The following is an 18,781-nucleotide window of genomic DNA, read 5'->3' on the forward strand; positions in this document are numbered from 1 at the left end:
GTTGGCATTAATTGCCGATCCCTAATTGCCCTGAGAAGGTGGTGGTGAGCAATTCTCTTCAATACAACTGAATGCTTAGACGGCAGGGAACACTCAACCACATTGCTGTGGATCACAAGGAGGCCAGACCAGATAAGGATGGCAGATTTCCCTCTCTGAGGGGCGTTAGTGAATCGGATGTGTTTTTATGTAATCAATGATAGTTATATCATTGATATAATGCTCACTGAGAGATGATCTTATTGAAAAATACAAGATCCTGATGGGGCCTGTCAGGGTGGATGCTGGGATGATGTTTCCCCCTCATGGGGAAAGACTATGACTGGACGACTGGAGATCAGGATAATTTCATTCTCTGTGTGGGTTGTGAGGCTGTAGAATTTACTTCTCCAGAAAGCAGCACAGGCTGGGTCATTGAATGGATTCAAGGCCTCCGCACCCATTTCCACCCCTGGCTGGTCCGACACCCCGGATATGGCCTCCCGGGGGTCCGGATCCAGTTTCACGTGCACCACATTAGAAATTACCCTAAAAACCTCCTTCCAGTAATCCACTAGCTTTGGACAGGACCAAAACATATGAACATGATTAGCCCCCCCCCCCCCCCCCCCCCCCGCCCCCCCCCCCCCCCCCCCCCCCCGCAACGTTCACATACATCTTCTACTCCTTCAAAGAATCGGCTCATCCTCGCCCTCGTGAGGTGCGCTCTGTATACCACCTTCAGCTGTATCAGCCCCAACCTCGGGCACAAGGTGGAGGCATTCACCCTCCAGAGCACGTCACACCAGAACCCCTCCTCCATATCCTCTCCCAACTCTTCCTCCCACTTTGCTTTGGCCGCTGTCTGTGGCGCCTTCTCCTCTTCCAAAATAGCTTCATAAACCGCAGACACAGCCCTGTTCTCCAGTTTCCCCTGTCGTCAGCACCTCCTCCAGCAATGTGGAGGCCGGCTCCACTGGGAAGTTGTGTATCTCCTTCCTTGCAAAATCTCAAACCTGCATATATCTAAACATTTCCCCCTGCTCCAGCCCATACTTCGCTTCCAGATCCTTCAATCCTGCAAACCGACCCCTAAGAAACAAATCTTTCAGTGTCTTAATCCCCTTCTCCTCCCATTTCCGAAAATATGGGAGGGGACATTAACATGAATGTTATACTGGGGGGGGGGGGGGGGGGGGTGTAGACGCATGGAGATTTGGGCAGCCGAGAGAAGGAATTCGCCTTCTACTCACATTTCCTGGATTGATTTTTTTCATTTTGGATAGGGCTCTACTGACAGAAGTAGTGGACACGGGGTATTCGGCGGTCACAATCTCAGATCATGCACTGCACTGGGTTGATCTACAGGTTAGCAGAGAGAGTAGCCAGCGCCTGCACTAGAGGCTAGATGTGGGACTTTTAGCTAACGAAGAGGTGTGCGCGCGGCTGAGGAAATGTATTCTGAACTACCTAGAAGTCAACGACACGGTGGAAGTTTCGGCGGTGGTTGTCTGGGAGATATTGAAGGCGGTGGTTAAGAGGGGAGCTGATCTCGATACGGGCCCATAGGTTGAAGGCAGACGGAGCAGAGACTGATAAAGGAGATATTGCAGGTCAGTGGGGCAGCACGGTAGCATAGTGGGGGCAGCACGGTAGCACAGTAGACAACACGGTAGCACAGTGGGCAGCATGGTAGCACAGTGGGGGGCAGCATGGTAGCACAGTGGGCAGCACGGTAGCACAGTGGGGGGCAGCACGGTAGCACAGTGGGGCAGCACGGTAGCACAGTGGGGCTGCACGGTAGCACAGTCGGCAGCACGGTAGCACAATGGGCAGCACGGTAGCACAGTCGGCGGCACTGTAGCACAGTGGGGCAGCACGGTAGCACAGTGGGCAGCACGGTAGCACAGTGGGGCAGCACGGTAGCACAGTGGAGCAGCACGGTAGCACAGTGGGGCAGCACGGTATCACAGTGGGGCAGCACAGTAGAACAGTGGGGCAGCACGGTAGCACAGTGTGGCAGCACGGTAGCACAGTGGGGCAGCACGGTAGCTCAGTGGGGCAGCACGGTATCACAGTGGGGCAGCACGGTATCACAGTGGGGCAGCACGGTAGCACAGTGGGGGGCAGCACGGTAGCATAGTGGGGCAGCACGGTAGCACAGTGGGGCAGCACGGTAGCACATTGGGGCAGCACGGTAGCACAGTCGGCAGCACTGTAGCACAGTGGGGCAGCACGGTAGCACAATGGGCTGCATGGTAGCACAGTGGGGCAGCACGGTAGCTCAGTGGGGCAGCACGGTATCACAGTGGGGCAGCATGGTACCACAGTGGGCAGCACGGTAGCACAATGGGCAGCACGCTAGCACAGTGGGGCAGCACGGTAGCAGAGTGGGCAGCATTGTAGCACAGTGGGGGGCAGCATGGTAGCACAGTGGGCAGCACGGTAGCACAGTGGGGGGCAGCACGGTAGCACAGTGGGGCAGCACGGTAGCACAATGGGCAGCACGGTAGCACAGTCGGCGGCACTGTAGCACAGTGGGGCAGCACGGTAGCACAGTGGGCAGCACGGTAGCACAGTGGGGCAGCACGGTAGCAGAGTGGGCAGCATTGTAGCACAGTGGGGGGCAGCATGGTAGCACAGTGGGCAGCACGGTAGCACAGTGGGGGGCAGCACGGTAGCACAATGGGCAGCACGGTAGCACAGTCGGCGGCACTGTAGCACAGTGGGGCAGCACGGTAGCACAGTGGGCAGCACGGTAGCACAGTGGGGCAGCACGGTAGCACAGTGGAGCAGCACGGTAGCACAGTGGGGCAGCACGGTATCACAGTGGGGCAGCACAGTAGAACAGTGGGGCAGCACGGTAGCACAGTGGGGCAGCACGGTAGCACAGTGGGGCAGCACGGTAGCTCAGTGGGGCAGCACGGTATCACAGTGGGGCAGCACGGTATCACAGTGGGGCAGCACGGTAGCACAGTGGGGGGCAGCACGGTAGCATAGTGGGGCAGCACGGTAGCACAGTGGGGCAGCACGGTAGCACATTGGGGCAGCACGGTAGCACAGTCGGCAGCACTGTAGCACAGTGGGGCAGCACGGTAGCACAATGGGCTGCATGGTAGCACAGTGGGGCAGCACGGTAGCTCAGTGGGGCAGCACGGTATCACAGTGGGGCAGCATGGTACCACAGTGGGCAGCACGGTAGCACAATGGGCAGCACGCTAGCACAGTGGGGCAGCACGGTAGCAGAGTGGGCAGCATTGTAGCATAGTGGGCAGCACGGTAGCACAGTGGGGCAGCACGGTAGCACATTGGGGCAGCATGGTAGCACAGTGGGGCAGCACGGTAGCTCAGTGGGGCAGCACGGTATCACAGTGGGGCAGCATGGTACCACAGTGGGCAGCACGGTAGCACAATGGGCAGCACGCTAGCACAGTGGGGCAGCACCGTAGCAGAGTGGGCAGCATTGTAGCATAGTGGGCAGCACGGTAGCACAGTGGGGCAGCATGGTAGCACAGTGGGCAGCATTGTAGAATAGTGGGCAGCATGGTAGCACAGTGGGGCAGCACGGTAGCACAGTGGAGCAGCACAGTAGCACAGTGGGCAGCATGGTAGCACAGTGGGCAGCACGGTAGCACAGTGGGGCAGCACGGTAGCATAGTGTGCAGCACGGTAGCACAATGGGCTGCACGGTAGCACAGTGGGGCAGCATGGTATCACAGTGGGCAGCACGGTAGCACAGTGGGGCAGCACGGTAGCACAGTGGGGCAGCACGGTAGCACAATGGGCTGCACGGTAGCACAGTGGGCAGCACGGTAGCACAGTGGGCAGCACGGTAGCACAATGGGCTGCACGGTAGCACAGTGGGGCAGCACGGTAGCTCAGTGGGCAGCACGGTAGTACAGTGGGCAGCACGGTAGTACAGTGGGGCAGCATGGTAGCACAGTGGGCAGCATAGTAGCACAGTGGGCAGCACAGTAGCACGGTGGGGCAGTACGGTAGCTCAGTGGGGCAGCACAGAAGCACAGTGGGCAGCACGGTAGCACAGTGGGCAGCACGGTAGCACAGTGGGGCAGCACGGTAGCACAGTGGGCAGCACGGTAGCACAATGGGCTGCAATGTAGCACAGTGGGGCAGCACGGTAGCACAGTGGGCAGCACGTTAGCTCAGTGGGGCAGCATGGTAGCACAGTGGGGCAGCACGGTAGCACAGTGGGGCAGCATGGTAGCACAGTGGGGCAGCACGGTAGCACAGTGGGCAGCACGGTAGCTCAGTGGGGCAGCACGGTAGCACAGTGAGGGCAGCATGGTAGCACAGTGCGGCAGCACGGTAGCACAGTGGGCAGCACGGTAGCTCAGTGGGGCAGCACGGTAGCACAGTGAGGGCAGCATGGTAGCACAGTGCGGCAGCACGGTAGCACAGTGGGCAGCACGTTAGCTCAGTGGGGCAGCATGGTAGCACAGTGGGGCAGCACGGTAGCACAGTGGGCAGCACGGTAGCTCAGTGGGGCAGCACGGTAGCACAGTGAGGGCAGCATGGTAGCACAGCGCGGCAGCACGGTAGCACAGTGGGCAGCACGGTAGCTCAGTGGGGCAGCACGGTAGCTCAGTGGGGCAGCACGGTAGCTCAGTGGGGCAGCACAGTAGCACAGTGAGGGCAGCATGGTAGCACAGTGAGGGTAGCACGGTAGCACAGTGGGCAGCATGGTAGCACAGTGGGGCAGCACAGTAGCACAGTGGGGGGCAGCACAGTAGCACAGTTGGGCAGTACGGTAGCACAGTGGGCAGCACGGTAGCACAGTGGGGCAGCACTGTATCACAGTGGGACAGCACGGTAGCATAGTGGGGCAGCACGGTAGCACAGTGGGCAGCATGGTAGCACAATGGGGCAGCACTGTATCACAGTGGGGCAGCATGGTAGCACAGTGGGGCAGCACGGTCGCACAGTGGGCAGCACGGTAGCACAGTGAGGGCAGCATGGTAGCACAGTGGGGCAGCACGGTAGCACAGTGGGGCAGCACGGTAGCTCAGTGGGGCAGCACGGTATCACAGTGGGCAGCACGGTAGCACAGTGGGGCAGCACGGTAGCATAGTGGGGGCAGCACAGTATCACAGTGGGCAGCACAGTAGCACAGTGGGGCAGCACGGTAGCACAGTGGGGCAGCACGGTAGCACAGTGGGGAAGCACAGTAGCACAGTGGGGCAGCACGGTAGCAAAGTGGGGCAGCACGGTAGCACAGTGGGGCAGCACGGTAGCACAGTGGGGCAGCACGGTAGCACAGTGGGGCAGCACGGTAGCACAGTGGGGCAGCACGGTAGCTCAGTGGGGCAGCACGGTAGCACAGTGGGGCAGCACGGTATCACAGTGGGGCAGCATGGTAGCACAGTGGGCAGCACGGTAGCACAGTGGGGCAGCACGGTAGCATAGTGGGGGGCAGCACAGTAGCACAGTGGGCAGCACAGTAGCACAGTGGGGCTGCACTGTAGCACAGTGGGGGCAGCACAGTAGCACCGTGGGGTAGCACAGTAGCACATTAGGGCAGCACAGTAGCTCAGTGGGGCAGCATGGTAGCACAGTGGGGCAGTACAGTAGCTCAGTGGGCAGCACGGTAGCACAGTGGGGCAGTACGGTAGCAAAGTGGGGCAGCACGGTAGCACAGTCGGCAGCACGGTAGCTCAGTGGGGCAGCACGGTAGCTCAGTGGGGCAGCACGGTAACACAGTGGGGCAGCACGGTAGCACAGTGGGGCAGTACGGTAGCTCAGTGGGGCAGCACGGTAGCACAGTGGGGCAGCACGGTAGCACAGTGGGGCAGCACGGTAGCACAGTAGGGCAGCACGGTAGCACATTGGGCAGCACGGTAGCACTGTGGGCAGCAGTGTAGCACAGTGGGCAGCACGGTAGCACAGTGGGCAGCACGGTAGCACAGTAGTCTGCACGGTAGCACAGTGGGCAGCACGGTAGCACAGTGGGCAGCACGGTAGCACAGTGGGGCAGCACGGTAGCACAGTGGGGCAGCATGGTAGCACAGTGGGGCAGCACGGTAGCATAGTGGTTAACACAGTTGCTTCACAGCTCCAGGGTCCCAGGTTCAATTCAGGCCTTGGGTCACTGTCTGTGCGGAGTCTGCACATTCTCCCAGTGTTTGTGTGTATTTCCTCCGGGTGCTCTGGTTTCCTTCCACAGTCCAAAGATGTGCAGGAGTAGGTGGATTGGCCATGCTAAATTGCCCTTAATGTCCAAAAAAGGTTAGGTGGGGTTATGGTGATAGGGTGGAGGTGTGGGGATGGGGTGAAAGTGTGGGCTTGGGTAGGGTGCTTTTTCCAATGGCCGGTGCAGGGTTGAAGGGCTGAATGGCCTCCTTCTACACTGCAAATTCTATGATTCTATGATCTGGAGAACTGTGCATGGTTTTGATCTCCGTACTAAAGAAATGGCTTAAATTATATTTGGAGCTGTTTAGAGAAAAGTCACCTGACTGATTCCTGTGATGGAGGGGGGATTAGTTTGTGAAGAATGGTCTGGGATTGCAATATGGCTCTCTGGATCAAGAATTGCACAGATTACCAACCCTCTCACCCCTGTCACAATCCTCTCTGCATGCTACAGCCGCCATTTTTCTCCTTATATTAACTCTCATGCAACTGTCCTCTCTCATGCGTCCTCTCTCACGAGTTATCTGCTTGTTCAGGCACACTCCCCCCTCTCTCACCTGCCCACTCCGCTCTATCATGTGCCCTCTCTCACACGTCATCTACCCTCTCCCAAATTCAGTCTCCCCTTTTCCATGTGCCCTGTCCACTCTCCGCACTCACACTATCACTGTCCTGCTCAACTCCATCTTCTCTCACTCACCCTGTCCCCTCTAAGTCACACTCTCCCCTCTCACAAACTCTACTCTTTTACAGATCCTCCCAGTATTGTTCTCACCCTTCTTGTGGAAGGTGTAGACACATCGTTTCCCACAATCTCCGACTTGACAGCACTTCTTCCAGCCTGTGCAATCCTCGTCTCTCTCACACTTCTCCGCCTCCCCTTTGTCACAGATGTGTTGCGTCGTGGAAAGTTCTGGACATTCCCTGTTACGCTTCACTGTTTTAAAAACAAGAATGCACTGAGAGGCAAGTTTTGCAAATCAACAACTAAAATACCAAGAATGTTAGAGATTCCAGGGACAGGGAGAGAGGGCGACAGTCCAAGGAGGGATTTGAAAACAAGGATGATGATTCTAAATTTGAGGAAATGCCAGACCAATGGAACATTGTCTTTTATTTCCAGAGGAATCAAATAAAAAGGAGTGAAGTTTTGCTCCAGTTGTACAGGTTGCAATGAGACCACATCTGGAGTACTGTGCATGATTTTGGTCTCCGAACTTAAGGAATTACTCAAATTATATTCAGAGCCATTCAGAGAGGGCTGGCTTGACTGATTCCTGGGATGGAGGGAGGATTAGCTTATGAAGAAAGGTTGAGCAGTTTGGGTCTGTCTCCATTGGATTCAGAAGAATGAGAGATGATCTTATTGAAAAATACAAGATCCTGATGGGGCCTGTCAGGGTGGATGCTGGGATGATGTTTCCCCCTCATGGGGAAAGACTATGACTGGACGACTGGAGATCAGGAGAATTTCATTCTCTGTGTGGGGTGTGAGGCTGTAGAATTTACTTCTCCAGAAAGCAGCACAGGCTGGGTCATTGAATGGATTCAAGGTCGAGTTAAATAGAGTTTTGATCAGTAAGGGAATCAATGGGTATGGGCGGGGTAGACAGGAAGGTGAAGCTGAGGCCACAATGAGATCAGCCATGATCTGATCGAATCAGAAAGCTCCAGGATCCAAACTGGACTGAGCAGCTCCAGCTGGGAATTGAAGAAATCTTTATTCTTGAATGGGTTGTTGGCATTAATTGCCGATCCCTAATTGCCCTGAGAAGGTGGTGGTGAGCAATTCTCTTCAATACAACTGAATGCTTAGACGGCAGGGAACACTCAACCACATTGCTGTGGATCACAAGGAGGCCAGACCAGATAAGGATGGCAGATTTCCCTCTCTGAGGGGCGTTAGTGAATCGGATGTGTTTTTATGTAATCAATGATAGTTATATCATAGTTTTAGATTCTGGATTTATGAATTCAATTCAAATTCCACCAGTTGCCATGGAGGGATTAAAACACATTTTCCCTGAGCATTCTTCTGTGTCTCTGGATTACGAGTACAGCGACGTTACCGTTATGTCACCATCTCCCCCTATGTATGAACTGGAACTATTCAATATGAGGTTGCTGGGACAGTTTGTCCCTCTTACCGTCTCCGAAAGCGCGATGCACACATCTTTTCCCACAGCCAGCATCGCAGCACGTTAACCACAAATCACAGTCATCATTATCCTCACAATCTTTTCCGTAATTTACATCACACATGGGTCGCAGGCGGCTGGGAGCCGGGCAGCTGCCATTCTCTGTTAGGAAACAACAAGCAGACTGGCTTAAATATGTATCAAATCTCAGGTACCTTTTCTGCAGGTCACTCCCCCCACACCCCTCACTCCCCCCACAATGTAATGACTCCTGACTTCCCCACACACTAATGAATTTCACTCCCCCCACGCTATAATGAATTCTCACACCCACCACACTGCAATGACTCATCACTTCCCCACACTGTAATGACTCCTGACTTCCCCCACACACTAATGAATTCTCACTCCCTCCACACTGTAATAAATTCTCAATCTCCCCCACAATGTAATGACTCCTGACTTCCCCACACACTAATGAATTTCACTCCCCCCACACTATAATAAATTTTCACACCCACCACACTGTAATGAATTCTCAGTCGCCCCACACTGTAATGAATTCTCAGTCGCCCCACACTGTAATGAATTCTCAGTCCCTCCATACTATGACTCCTGACTTCCCCACACACTGATGAATTCTCACTCCCCCCACACTGTAATAAATTCTCACACCCACCACAGTGCAATGAATTCTCAGTCGCCCCACACTGTAATGAATTCTTAGTCGCCCCACATTGTAATGAATTCTCAGTCCCTCCATACTGTAATGACTCCTGACTTCCCCCACACACTGATGAATTCTCACTCCCCCCACACTGTAATAAATTCACACAACCACCACACTATAGTGAATTCTCACTCCCCCACACTGTAATAAATTCTTACACCCACCACACTGTAATGAATTCTCAGTCGCCCAACACTGTAATGAATTGTCAGTCGCCCCACACTGTAATGAATTCTCAGTCCCTCCATACTATAATGACTCCTGACTTCCCCCACACACTGATGAATTCTCACTCCCCCCACACTGTAATAAATTCTCAATCTCCCCCACACTGCAATGACTCCTCACTCCCCCCACACTGTAATGGCTCCTCACTTTCAACACAAGTGGCAACACAAGTGGACAAGGTAGTCAAGAAAGCTTATGGAATGCTTGCCTTCATTGGATGGGGCATCGAGTATAAAAACTGGCAAGTGATGAATCCTCACTCCCCCACACACTCTAATCAATCCTCAGTTCTCCCACACTGTAATGACGCCTCACACCCCCCAGACTGTAATGAATCCTCACTCACCCACACTGTAAATGAATTCTCACCTCCCCCACACTGTAATGACACCTTATTCCCCCGCACTGTATTGAGTCCTCACTTTCCCCAAACTGCAATGACTCCTCACTCCCCCCACACTGTAATGGCTCCTCACATTCCCCACACTGTCATGAATTCTCAGTTCCCCCCACACTGTACTGACTCGTCATTATCCACTCTGTGGAATTCCTCACCTCCTTTGAAGAACTTGAAGACACATCTCTTTCCACAGCCAGCATCGCAGCACATCTGCCAATGGTCACAGTCCGCATCTTCCTCACATTCATCTCCGAGCTTCAAGCTGCAAACTTTGCTCAGTGAGCTGCTGGATGGACACTGATCGCTCTCTTCTTTATCGGAAGACAGAAAGAGATCATTAACTGGCCCTTTATAAACACAGGTACAAAGTACAAAAGCTAAAGATTCCTCCTCAAACATTTTATAAATCACTGCTTCAGCGTGAGCTGGAAGGTTATGTTCAAATGCCCGTTGCCCACTTTTGGAAGGATGTCAAGGCCTTTGAGATACTGAAGAGCAGGAGAGAGACAAATTGGACAATTCTTTCAAAGACCTGGAACAGACATGAAGGTCAGAATGGCCTCTTGGTGTGCTGTCCGCTCAAATTCAATCCAGCTTTTCTTTGTGTCGATAATTGAGGAGATATTAGGGCGAGGTGACCAAAAGATTAGTTAAAGAACTAAGTTTATAAGGAGTTTTTTAAAGGAGGAAAGAGCTGCAGAGGCAGTTAAGGAGGGAATTCCAGGGACGGCACATGTCACAGTGGTTAGCACTGCTACCTATGGCACTGAGGACTCAGGTGCAAATCCCGGCCCAGGGTCACTGTCCATGTGGAGTTTGCACATTCTCCCCGTGTCTGCATGGGTATCACCCCCACAACCCAAAGATGTCCAGGTTAGGAGGATTGGCAACGCTAAATTGCCCCCTAATTGGAAAAAAATAATTGGGCACCCAAAATTTATGAAAAAAATATTTTTTATAAAAGGAGGGAATTCCAGAATTCAGGACCCAGGCAACTTAAGTTGTGTTGGTAAATGTTGGACAAAATGCAGGACAGCGAGTAGAGGATTATGGGTGAACCATTCTCAATATCCACTGAGCGTGTCCTTGGGTGAAGTGGAGAGAGGTGGTGGACAATTCTGGCCGAATACAACACGTGACCAATCAGTTAACGGGGCTGCAGCATGTGACCAGATACAGGACACGTAGGACAATTCATCAGGTGAGCAATGAGGCACAGGGCAACAGACAATGTGACCAATCACACACATATCCCTGGATCATGTCACCAATCAAACACAAGGCTACAGACAAAGAACAAAGAACAATACAGCACAGGAATAAGCCCTTCGGCCCTCCAAACCTGTACCGGCCATGATACCAAAACCCTTAGTACTTCCTTGTGCTCTATCCCGCTATACCCACCCTATCCATGTGTTTGCCAAGATGCCTTTTAAACGACGGTAATGTATCTTCTTCCACAACCTCCCCTGGCAACGTGTTCCAGGTACTCGCCACTCTCTGCGGAAAAAAACTGCCTCTCACATCTCCTCTAAACTCTGCCCCATGGACTTTAAACGGATGCACCCTGGTGACTGACCCCTTCCCTGGGAAAGAGTGCCTGCCCATGCACTCTATCCATGCCCCTCATAATCTTGTGGACCTCTATCAGGTCACCAGGGCCCTGGGGTATGTGACCAATCAGACACATAGTCGCTGGTCATGTGACCAATCAGTCACAGGACCCTGGAATTTGTGAGCAATTAGACACAAAGGGTGGAATCTCCGCACCACCGCCGGGTCGGGGAATCGCTGGGGGACGGCATGAATCCTGCCCCCGCCGGCTGCCGAATTCTCCGGTGCCGTGCATTTGGGCCGCATGGCTGCCCATTTTAGGCCGGTCCCGCCGGCGTAAATTACAAGAGGTACTTACCGGCGGAGCCTGGCCGCGCGGACGGTCTCCGGGCTCCTCGGGGGATCTGGCCCCGAAAGGTGCCTCCACGGTGACCAGGCCCACAATCGGGGCTCACCGATCCACGGACGGGCCTGTGCCGCGGGGACACTCTATTCCTCCGCGTCAGGCTGCTGTGGATCTCAGCGATGGCCGAAGTGGAGATGAACCCAGCCTGCGCATGCGCTGGGATGACGCCAGCATACGCTGACGTTCCTGCGCATGCGCCAACTCGCGCCGGCCGGCAGAGGCCCTTCGTCGCCGGTTAGCGTGATGCCAAACCTGTTGCGTGCCGGCCGGCACGGCGCAAACCACTCCTGTGCTGGCCTAGCCCCTAAAGGTGCGGAGAATTCCGCACCTGCGGGGCGGCCCGACGCCGGAGTGGTTCACGCCCCTCCTTCGCGCTGGAGTTGCCCGCCCTGCCGATTCCCGCAGAATCCCGCCCAAGGTGCTTAACCAATCTCACACAGAGTCCTGGAGCTTAGTGTTGTGTCGCACACAGGGGTCTTTCTCCTGGGGCCTGTTCCTTTGGACAGATCCTGCAGTTCTCTTCTGTTATTGTTTGTGAGTCAAAGTTAAATTGTGTTGTGCAGTGAGTTATTTGTGGATTGTCCTTACTGTGCCAGCGAGAGTAGACACACTTCTTCCCACAGCCGATATCACAGCACTGCTTCCAGGAACTGCAGTCTTCATCATCATTACAAGATTCAGTCGAGTTGCTGGCACAGATCCTCCTCGCTCGGTACGAGTCGGGACATTCATCTCCTTCATCTGCATGAGAAAAAGTTGTGAGTTAAAGGTGGAGGGAGTTACACACAGCAAAACAGGGTTTACAGTAAGAAAGAGAGTACTGAGGGAATGCTGCACTGTCTGACGATCAATACAGAGACTGTATCACACAGTCAGAGGACCATATCGAAGGAGTGCTGCACTGTTTCACACTGTCTTCATCAGTACGTCACATTTTGTCTTGATCACGGCATTCTTCTGTCCCTCCCTCACATTTTCTGTTTCTTTCTCCTTTTCTCCTTTTTGTCAGTGTGTCTCGTTCTCTCTCTCTGTCACTGTAACTCTCTCTTGTTTGCTGAGTGTCAATTTCTGCCATATTCTGCTTCATTTTTTCTCTTATTCTGCTTCAAACTATCTCATTGTCTCTCTCTTGCCCTCTCTTCTTTGTTCACTTTCTTCCTTATCTCCATGCTCTGCTGTTTCCTTGCTTACCGTCATCCATGAAGCTGGTAATACAGACTTTTCCACATTTGGTGTCACAACAGGTCTGCCAAGCATCACAATCATCATCTCCGCTGCACTGGTCTCCAAGTTTCAGATCACACATTGGGGTGAGACGGTGGGGCGCTGGACAGGTATCATCCCCTGGAATACAGAAATCGGAGATCAGTCAGGAAAACCAATTATGGAGAGATCCCTCAGGAGAATCCAAGCAAAGTGGTTTCCTTCAGGAACACATTAATGACGAATGAAGTCGCACATCTTTAATTGGAGTCAGGGGTGAAACAGCTCGGCAACAGGTTCCATCGCCAGTCTGATTAATGTAGAAATGTTTATATACATTGTATTTGCAATCTTTTGCAGTAATATTATTAAGAACCCTGGTTCAAAATACAGGCTGTGTGTCTCCTAAAGCTGTAATTAAGGAGTCATAAGGTGAGGGAATCATTTATTCAAACCACTTTGTTGGTCACAGATAAAAGTTTAATAGAATGATGTTTATATTTTGGCTGGTTCCCTGTGAGATAGATAATGTGAGGGTCAGTATTTAGTCCAACTAGTCTGGTACTGGGGCATCTTAATGGGTTACAGAGAACGTCATTAATTGGAGGAGCCAGATCTGACTGTTATTTGAAATCTACTAGAATATTTTAAGTGGAACAGCGGTTTGCCATGGGATTCGAGTCTGACAAGACAGAAGGATTATTTGGTTGTTCCTGAAAAGGGTTTTTCTCTCTCTCTTTAAAAGTCTGCACAGATGAGCAAGTAACCTGTTTCATTAACTTTATTTGGCAGTGGCATTTGATTTGGATTGGGTTGCTCAATTCAAGTTCGTGGCAGGTTCAGATAGTAAGTTAAAGATTTTCTTTTATTTAAGAATTATTTACATGTTAATTGTAAAGCTATTCCTTTGATGTTAATTCTGTGTTTAAATTAGTTTGTTTTCACATAAAAGGTACTTGCTGAGAGGGCATATCCTTTCCACACAGTTTTACAAATTCAAATATTTTTGGTGGTTCACATCCAGTATCATAACTAAAGTTGAATTCTGGTCCAGTAATCTAACACCGCTCTATGCTGAGTTAGCCTCATCTCTCACATTCAGTCTCTCACATGCACATGCATGCACACAGACACAAACACAAACACACACGCTCTGACACACGCACGCCCCAACACACGCACGCTCCGACGCACGCACGACCCGAGACACGCACGCTCCGACACACGCACGCTCCGACACACGCACAAACCGATACACGCACACTCCCACTCGCACACTCCCTTCCCAGCTGGTGATGAACTCAGAGCCCCATGAATAGACTCCAAGCACCACAAACCCTCTGAACCACTCACGGGACATGAAGAAGCGAGGAACACATCTCTTTCCACACTCGGCATCACAGCACGAGGACCAGGCCAAGCAGTCAGCGTCACTCTCACACACATCTCCGAGCTTCAGTTCACAGAAGTTGTCCAAACGGCTGGAAGCAGGACATTGGGTAGCTGGAAGACACAAAGATCAAACACTCCATCAAAGAGTGACAGGACAGCGACAGCGTGTGGTTAAATACAGAGGAAAGCTGAGCGATTTCTTACATCTGGTCAGGAACTTGGGGACACATCTGTTGCCACAGCTGGAATTGCAGCAAGTCTGCCAACCATCACAGTCACTGTCATTGTGACACTGGGTGTTGAAGCTCATTGTGCAGATGTGAGTCAATCGAGAAGATTCTGGGCATCTCCGGTCACCACCTGTAGAGTGAACAGTGATACACGGCTCAATTTGATGTGTCTAATCTGGACGTCGCTTCCCACTCACCCCACTGGTTCTTCCAGTCCCCTTGTAACCTCCATCGCTAATGAGTAGCATCTAGGAGGGGAGCGAGTGTCTCGATTGATTACTTACCCTTGCCATGGAACACATGGACACACCGTCTGCCACAGGTGGTGTTACAGCAGGTCTGCCAGGCATAACAATCGTCGTCATCTTCACACAGCTCCCCGTACCTCAGCTCACACATTGTGGACAGGCGGTGTGGGGCAGGACAGTGCCCTGCTGTCAGATCTGGAGAAAGGAGAGACAGAGGTGAGAATTGAATGGGAGCGAGGATCTCAACATCAGCATGCTACATTATCAGCTCCAGTCAGCTGGCACTGTCTTTTCATTCATCTTTGTTGAGACACAGTTGATACTTTGCTGGGTCAGGTTGACCATGTGCTCTTACCTGAGAATTTCGGACTGTGCTGCTGTCCCATGAAGGAGTGGACACATCTTCTGCCACAGGAAGTCTCACAACACTGCATCCACTTGCCACAATCCTCCTCATCCTGACAGGGCTGACTGTGGTTCATCCTGCACACACGATCCAGACTGGATGTATCAGGACACTTCTTGGCAGTCCAATCTATGAAAACACGAGATTGGTTAAGGCTGGAGACAGCTGAGATGGGGACAGACATAGAGAGAGCGACGGATAGAGGGACAAAGCGAGAGAGATAAAGAGTTAGACAGAGACGGGAACAGAGAGACAGAGAGAGTGAGAGGGACAGAGAGAAAGAAAGAGAGGGACAGAGAATGAGAGATGGACAGAAGAGAGACTGCTTGAGAGAGAAAGAGAGAGCTGGAGTGAAAGACGGAGAAGAAGCGGAGAGTGAACCAGAGAGAGGGACGGAGAGGGAGACGAAAAGAGAGAGTTGGAGAGAGACAAAGAGATAGACAGAGAGACAGGGAAAGAGATGGATAGATAGACAAAGAGAGAGTGAGAGTTGGAGCTTGAGAGACAATGGGTGAGAGAGAGAGTGAGATAGACATGTATAGACAGTCAAAGGGAGAGGAAAACAGACGGATACCTGGACAAAGAGAGAGAGAGAGAGCGGAAGACGAAACCTGAGAGAGAAAGGGAGAGAGTGACAGATCGAGAGACAAAGAGATTAGAAAAAGAGAGAGACATCATAGAATTTACAGTGCAGAAGGAGGCCATTCAGCCCATCGAGTCTGCACCGGCTCTTGGAAAGAGCACCCTACCCAAGGTCAACAACTCCACCCTATCCCCATAACCCAGTAACCCCACCCAACACTAAGGGCAATTTTGGACACTAAGGGCAATTTATCATGGCCAATCCACCTAACCTGCACATCTTTGGACTGTGGGAGGAAACCGGAGCACACGGAGAAAACCCACGCAGACACGGAGAGAACGTGCAGACTCCACACAGACAGTGACCCAAGCCGGGAATCGAACCTGGGATCCTGGAGCTGTGAAGCGAATGTGCTATCCACAATGCTACCGTGCTGCACATCGAGAGAGAGGAGAAGGGAAAGAGGAAGTGATAGAGATAGAGAAAGAGAGAGGTAGATAGAGAGATAGAGTGTGGGATAGAGAGAGAGAGAAGGACAGACAGAGAGAGAGCGATGTTGTGTGAGTGGCAAAGAGAGGTCCAGAGAGAAAGAAGGAGAGAGACAGCCAGAGAGCCAGAAAGAGAGATGGAAAGAGAAAGAGAGAGAGAGAAAAAGGGAGACAAGAAGAGAGAAAGACAAAGAGCGAGGCAGAGAGCGAGACGTAGAGGGAGAGAGACAGACAGAGAGAGGAAGACTGAGAAAGGAATAGAGACAGGGAGAGAAAGACAGACAGGCAGATAGAGTGAAACGGAGAGAGAGAGACAGGAACAGAGAGACAGAGAGAGAAAGAATGACACAGCGAGAAAGAGGGACAGGGAATGGGAAATGCAGAGAGAGAGAGGGACAGAGAGAGTGAGAGGGAGAGAGAGAGAGAGGGAGATTGACGGTGTGAGAGAGACAGGACCAAAAATACAAAGTTATGGATGGAGATAGAGAGAGAGAGAGAGAGAGAGAGAGAGACTGAGACTGGACCAGAAAGAGAATCAAATGGATTAAAAGAGAGAACGATGGAGAGGGAGAGAAGAGAGAGCAGGACAGGGAAGAGGCAGAGAGACATATAATGACTGACAAAGACAGAAAAAGTGATAGAAAGAGAGACACAAAGAGAGATGGACCGAGACTGAGAGAATTATAAACAGGGAGAGAGACAGAAGCAGACGGGTCAGAGAATCCTCGGGGGGCGGCGCCAGTCCCGTCCTGCCGCCCCAACACCGGCTCCCGTATTCTCCGCCGCCAGTATTTGGGCGGGGCGGAGTCACACCACGCCAGTCGCGGGCCATTGACAACGCCCCCCCCCCCCCGGCAATCCTCCAGGCCACGATGGGCCAAGCGGCTGTCTGTTTCTGGCAAGTCCCGCTGGCGTGGTTTAGACATGGTCCCACACGGCGGGACCTGGCAGGTAAATCGGCTGGGGCGGTCCTCGGGATGGATGGGGGGGGGGTGTTCGCGGGGGGATCCGACCCTGGGTGGTGCGATCGGGGTCCACCGAGCTGTGGGCGGGCCTGTGCCGTGGGGGCACTCCTTCCATGTGTGCCGGCCCCTGGAGGGCTTCGCCGTGGCCGGCACGGAGAACAGAACCCCCTGTACATGCGCCAGAATATGCCGGCTGTTCCGCGCATACGCTGGGTCACGCCGGCCCTTTGGCGCATGCACGGACTTGTGCAGTCCCTTTAGCGCTGGCTGGCGCGGCGCCAACCCATCCGGCGTCTCCTAGCCCCTGGAAGTGCAGAGGATTCCGCTACTTCTGGTCGCCCGTCGCTGGAGAGGTTCGTCGGCGTCGGCCATCGCGCCCGTTTCAGAGAATCCCACTTATCGTGAGAGACAGAGAAAGATACAGATGTGACCCACTGCAGAAATGTACAGACCTGTTGAGGATCTGTTCTTTTCGGACCAGGAACTTCCCCAATTGGATTTCCCAAAGGATGATGGAACACATCGTTTCTGACAGCCAGCATCACAGCAACTTTGGGAACCACTGCAATCTCCATCCGACTCACACACCTTCCCGAAGGTGCTGTTGCACACACGGGCCAGATACTCTGGACGAGGACATTGCCCATCATCTATGTGAGAGAAAGAGACATACACAATCCAGCATCACCGAGACACAGAGTAAAGTTCCTTCTGCACAGGCGCATCATACACTCCCAGGACAGGTACAGCATAGGGTTTGATAAAGAGGAAAACTCCCACGACACTTTCCCCATCAAACTGGTATCGCCACGGGGTCTAGATACAAAGTAAAGCTCTCTCGACACAGTCTCCATCAAACACTCGCAGGACAGGTACAGCACAGGGTTAGATACAGAGTAAAGCTCCCTCTACACTGTCCCCATCAAACACTCCCAGGTGAGGTACAGCACAGGCTGAGATACAGAGTAAAGCTTCCTCTACACTGTCCCCATCAAACACTCCCAGGAGAGGTACAGCACAGGGTTAGATAAAGAGTAAATCTCCCTCTAAACTGTCTCCATCAAACACTCCCAGGAGAGGTACAGCACGGGGTTAGATACAGAGTAAAATTCCCTCTACACTGTCCCGATCAAACACTCCCAGGAAAGGTACAGCACAGGGTTAGATACAGAGTAAAGCTTCCCCTCCACTGTCCCCATCAAACACTCTCAGGCTAGATATACAACAATCTCAGATACAGAGGGTATGATTTAATGGCCATATCACGCCCGGCAGAAATCCAAGCGAGCCGTGTAGATTGCGGGAGGGTCCGCAATCGGGAACTGTGCCAGACGCCGACCAGGCTCCGAGAAACCAATAGCTATCAGTTAGGCCCAATCTCCACTCTATTAACAGGAAGAGCACCCTATCTAACAGCCTCCCATCATCTAATTGGCTCCGCAGTGAGCCGCCACACAGGTGCCGATTCGTGGACCAGGCGTCACTGAACCTGGGGGGTCCCCCGGCCCATTGGAGGCCCCTGGGTGGTCAGGGATTAGGCGGCGTGGACCTTGGCCCTGCCACTGGAATGTTATCACCTTGGCTTGGCTGCCAGGCTTGCACCTTGGAACTGCCACACAGGCATTGCCAAGGTGTCTGGGTGTCACCACAAAGACGGTAGGGGCACGCCCACGGTACCAGG

General features: G+C 52.8%; 1 protein-coding gene across 9 annotated transcripts in view; it reads right to left on the reverse strand.

Annotated features, from left to right (window-relative positions):
- The window catches only part of LOC119950801 (transmembrane cell adhesion receptor mua-3-like), a 113,751-nt gene that overhangs the window by 74,169 nt on the left and 20,801 nt on the right, over nucleotides 1-18,781 (reverse strand). For all 9 annotated transcript variants that reach the window (XM_038773588.1, XM_038773587.1, XM_038773593.1 and 6 more), the window contains exon 10: nucleotides 6,905-7,066. In XM_038773588.1, the coding sequence (XP_038629516.1) occupies nucleotides 6,905-7,066 (162 nt within the window). The remainder of the gene's footprint in view (nucleotides 1-6,904; nucleotides 7,067-18,781) is intronic.

Source organism: Scyliorhinus canicula, chromosome 16 (assembly GCF_902713615.1).
Source record: "Scyliorhinus canicula chromosome 16, sScyCan1.1, whole genome shotgun sequence".
Classification (NCBI taxonomy): Eukaryota; Metazoa; Chordata; class Chondrichthyes; order Carcharhiniformes; family Scyliorhinidae; genus Scyliorhinus; species Scyliorhinus canicula.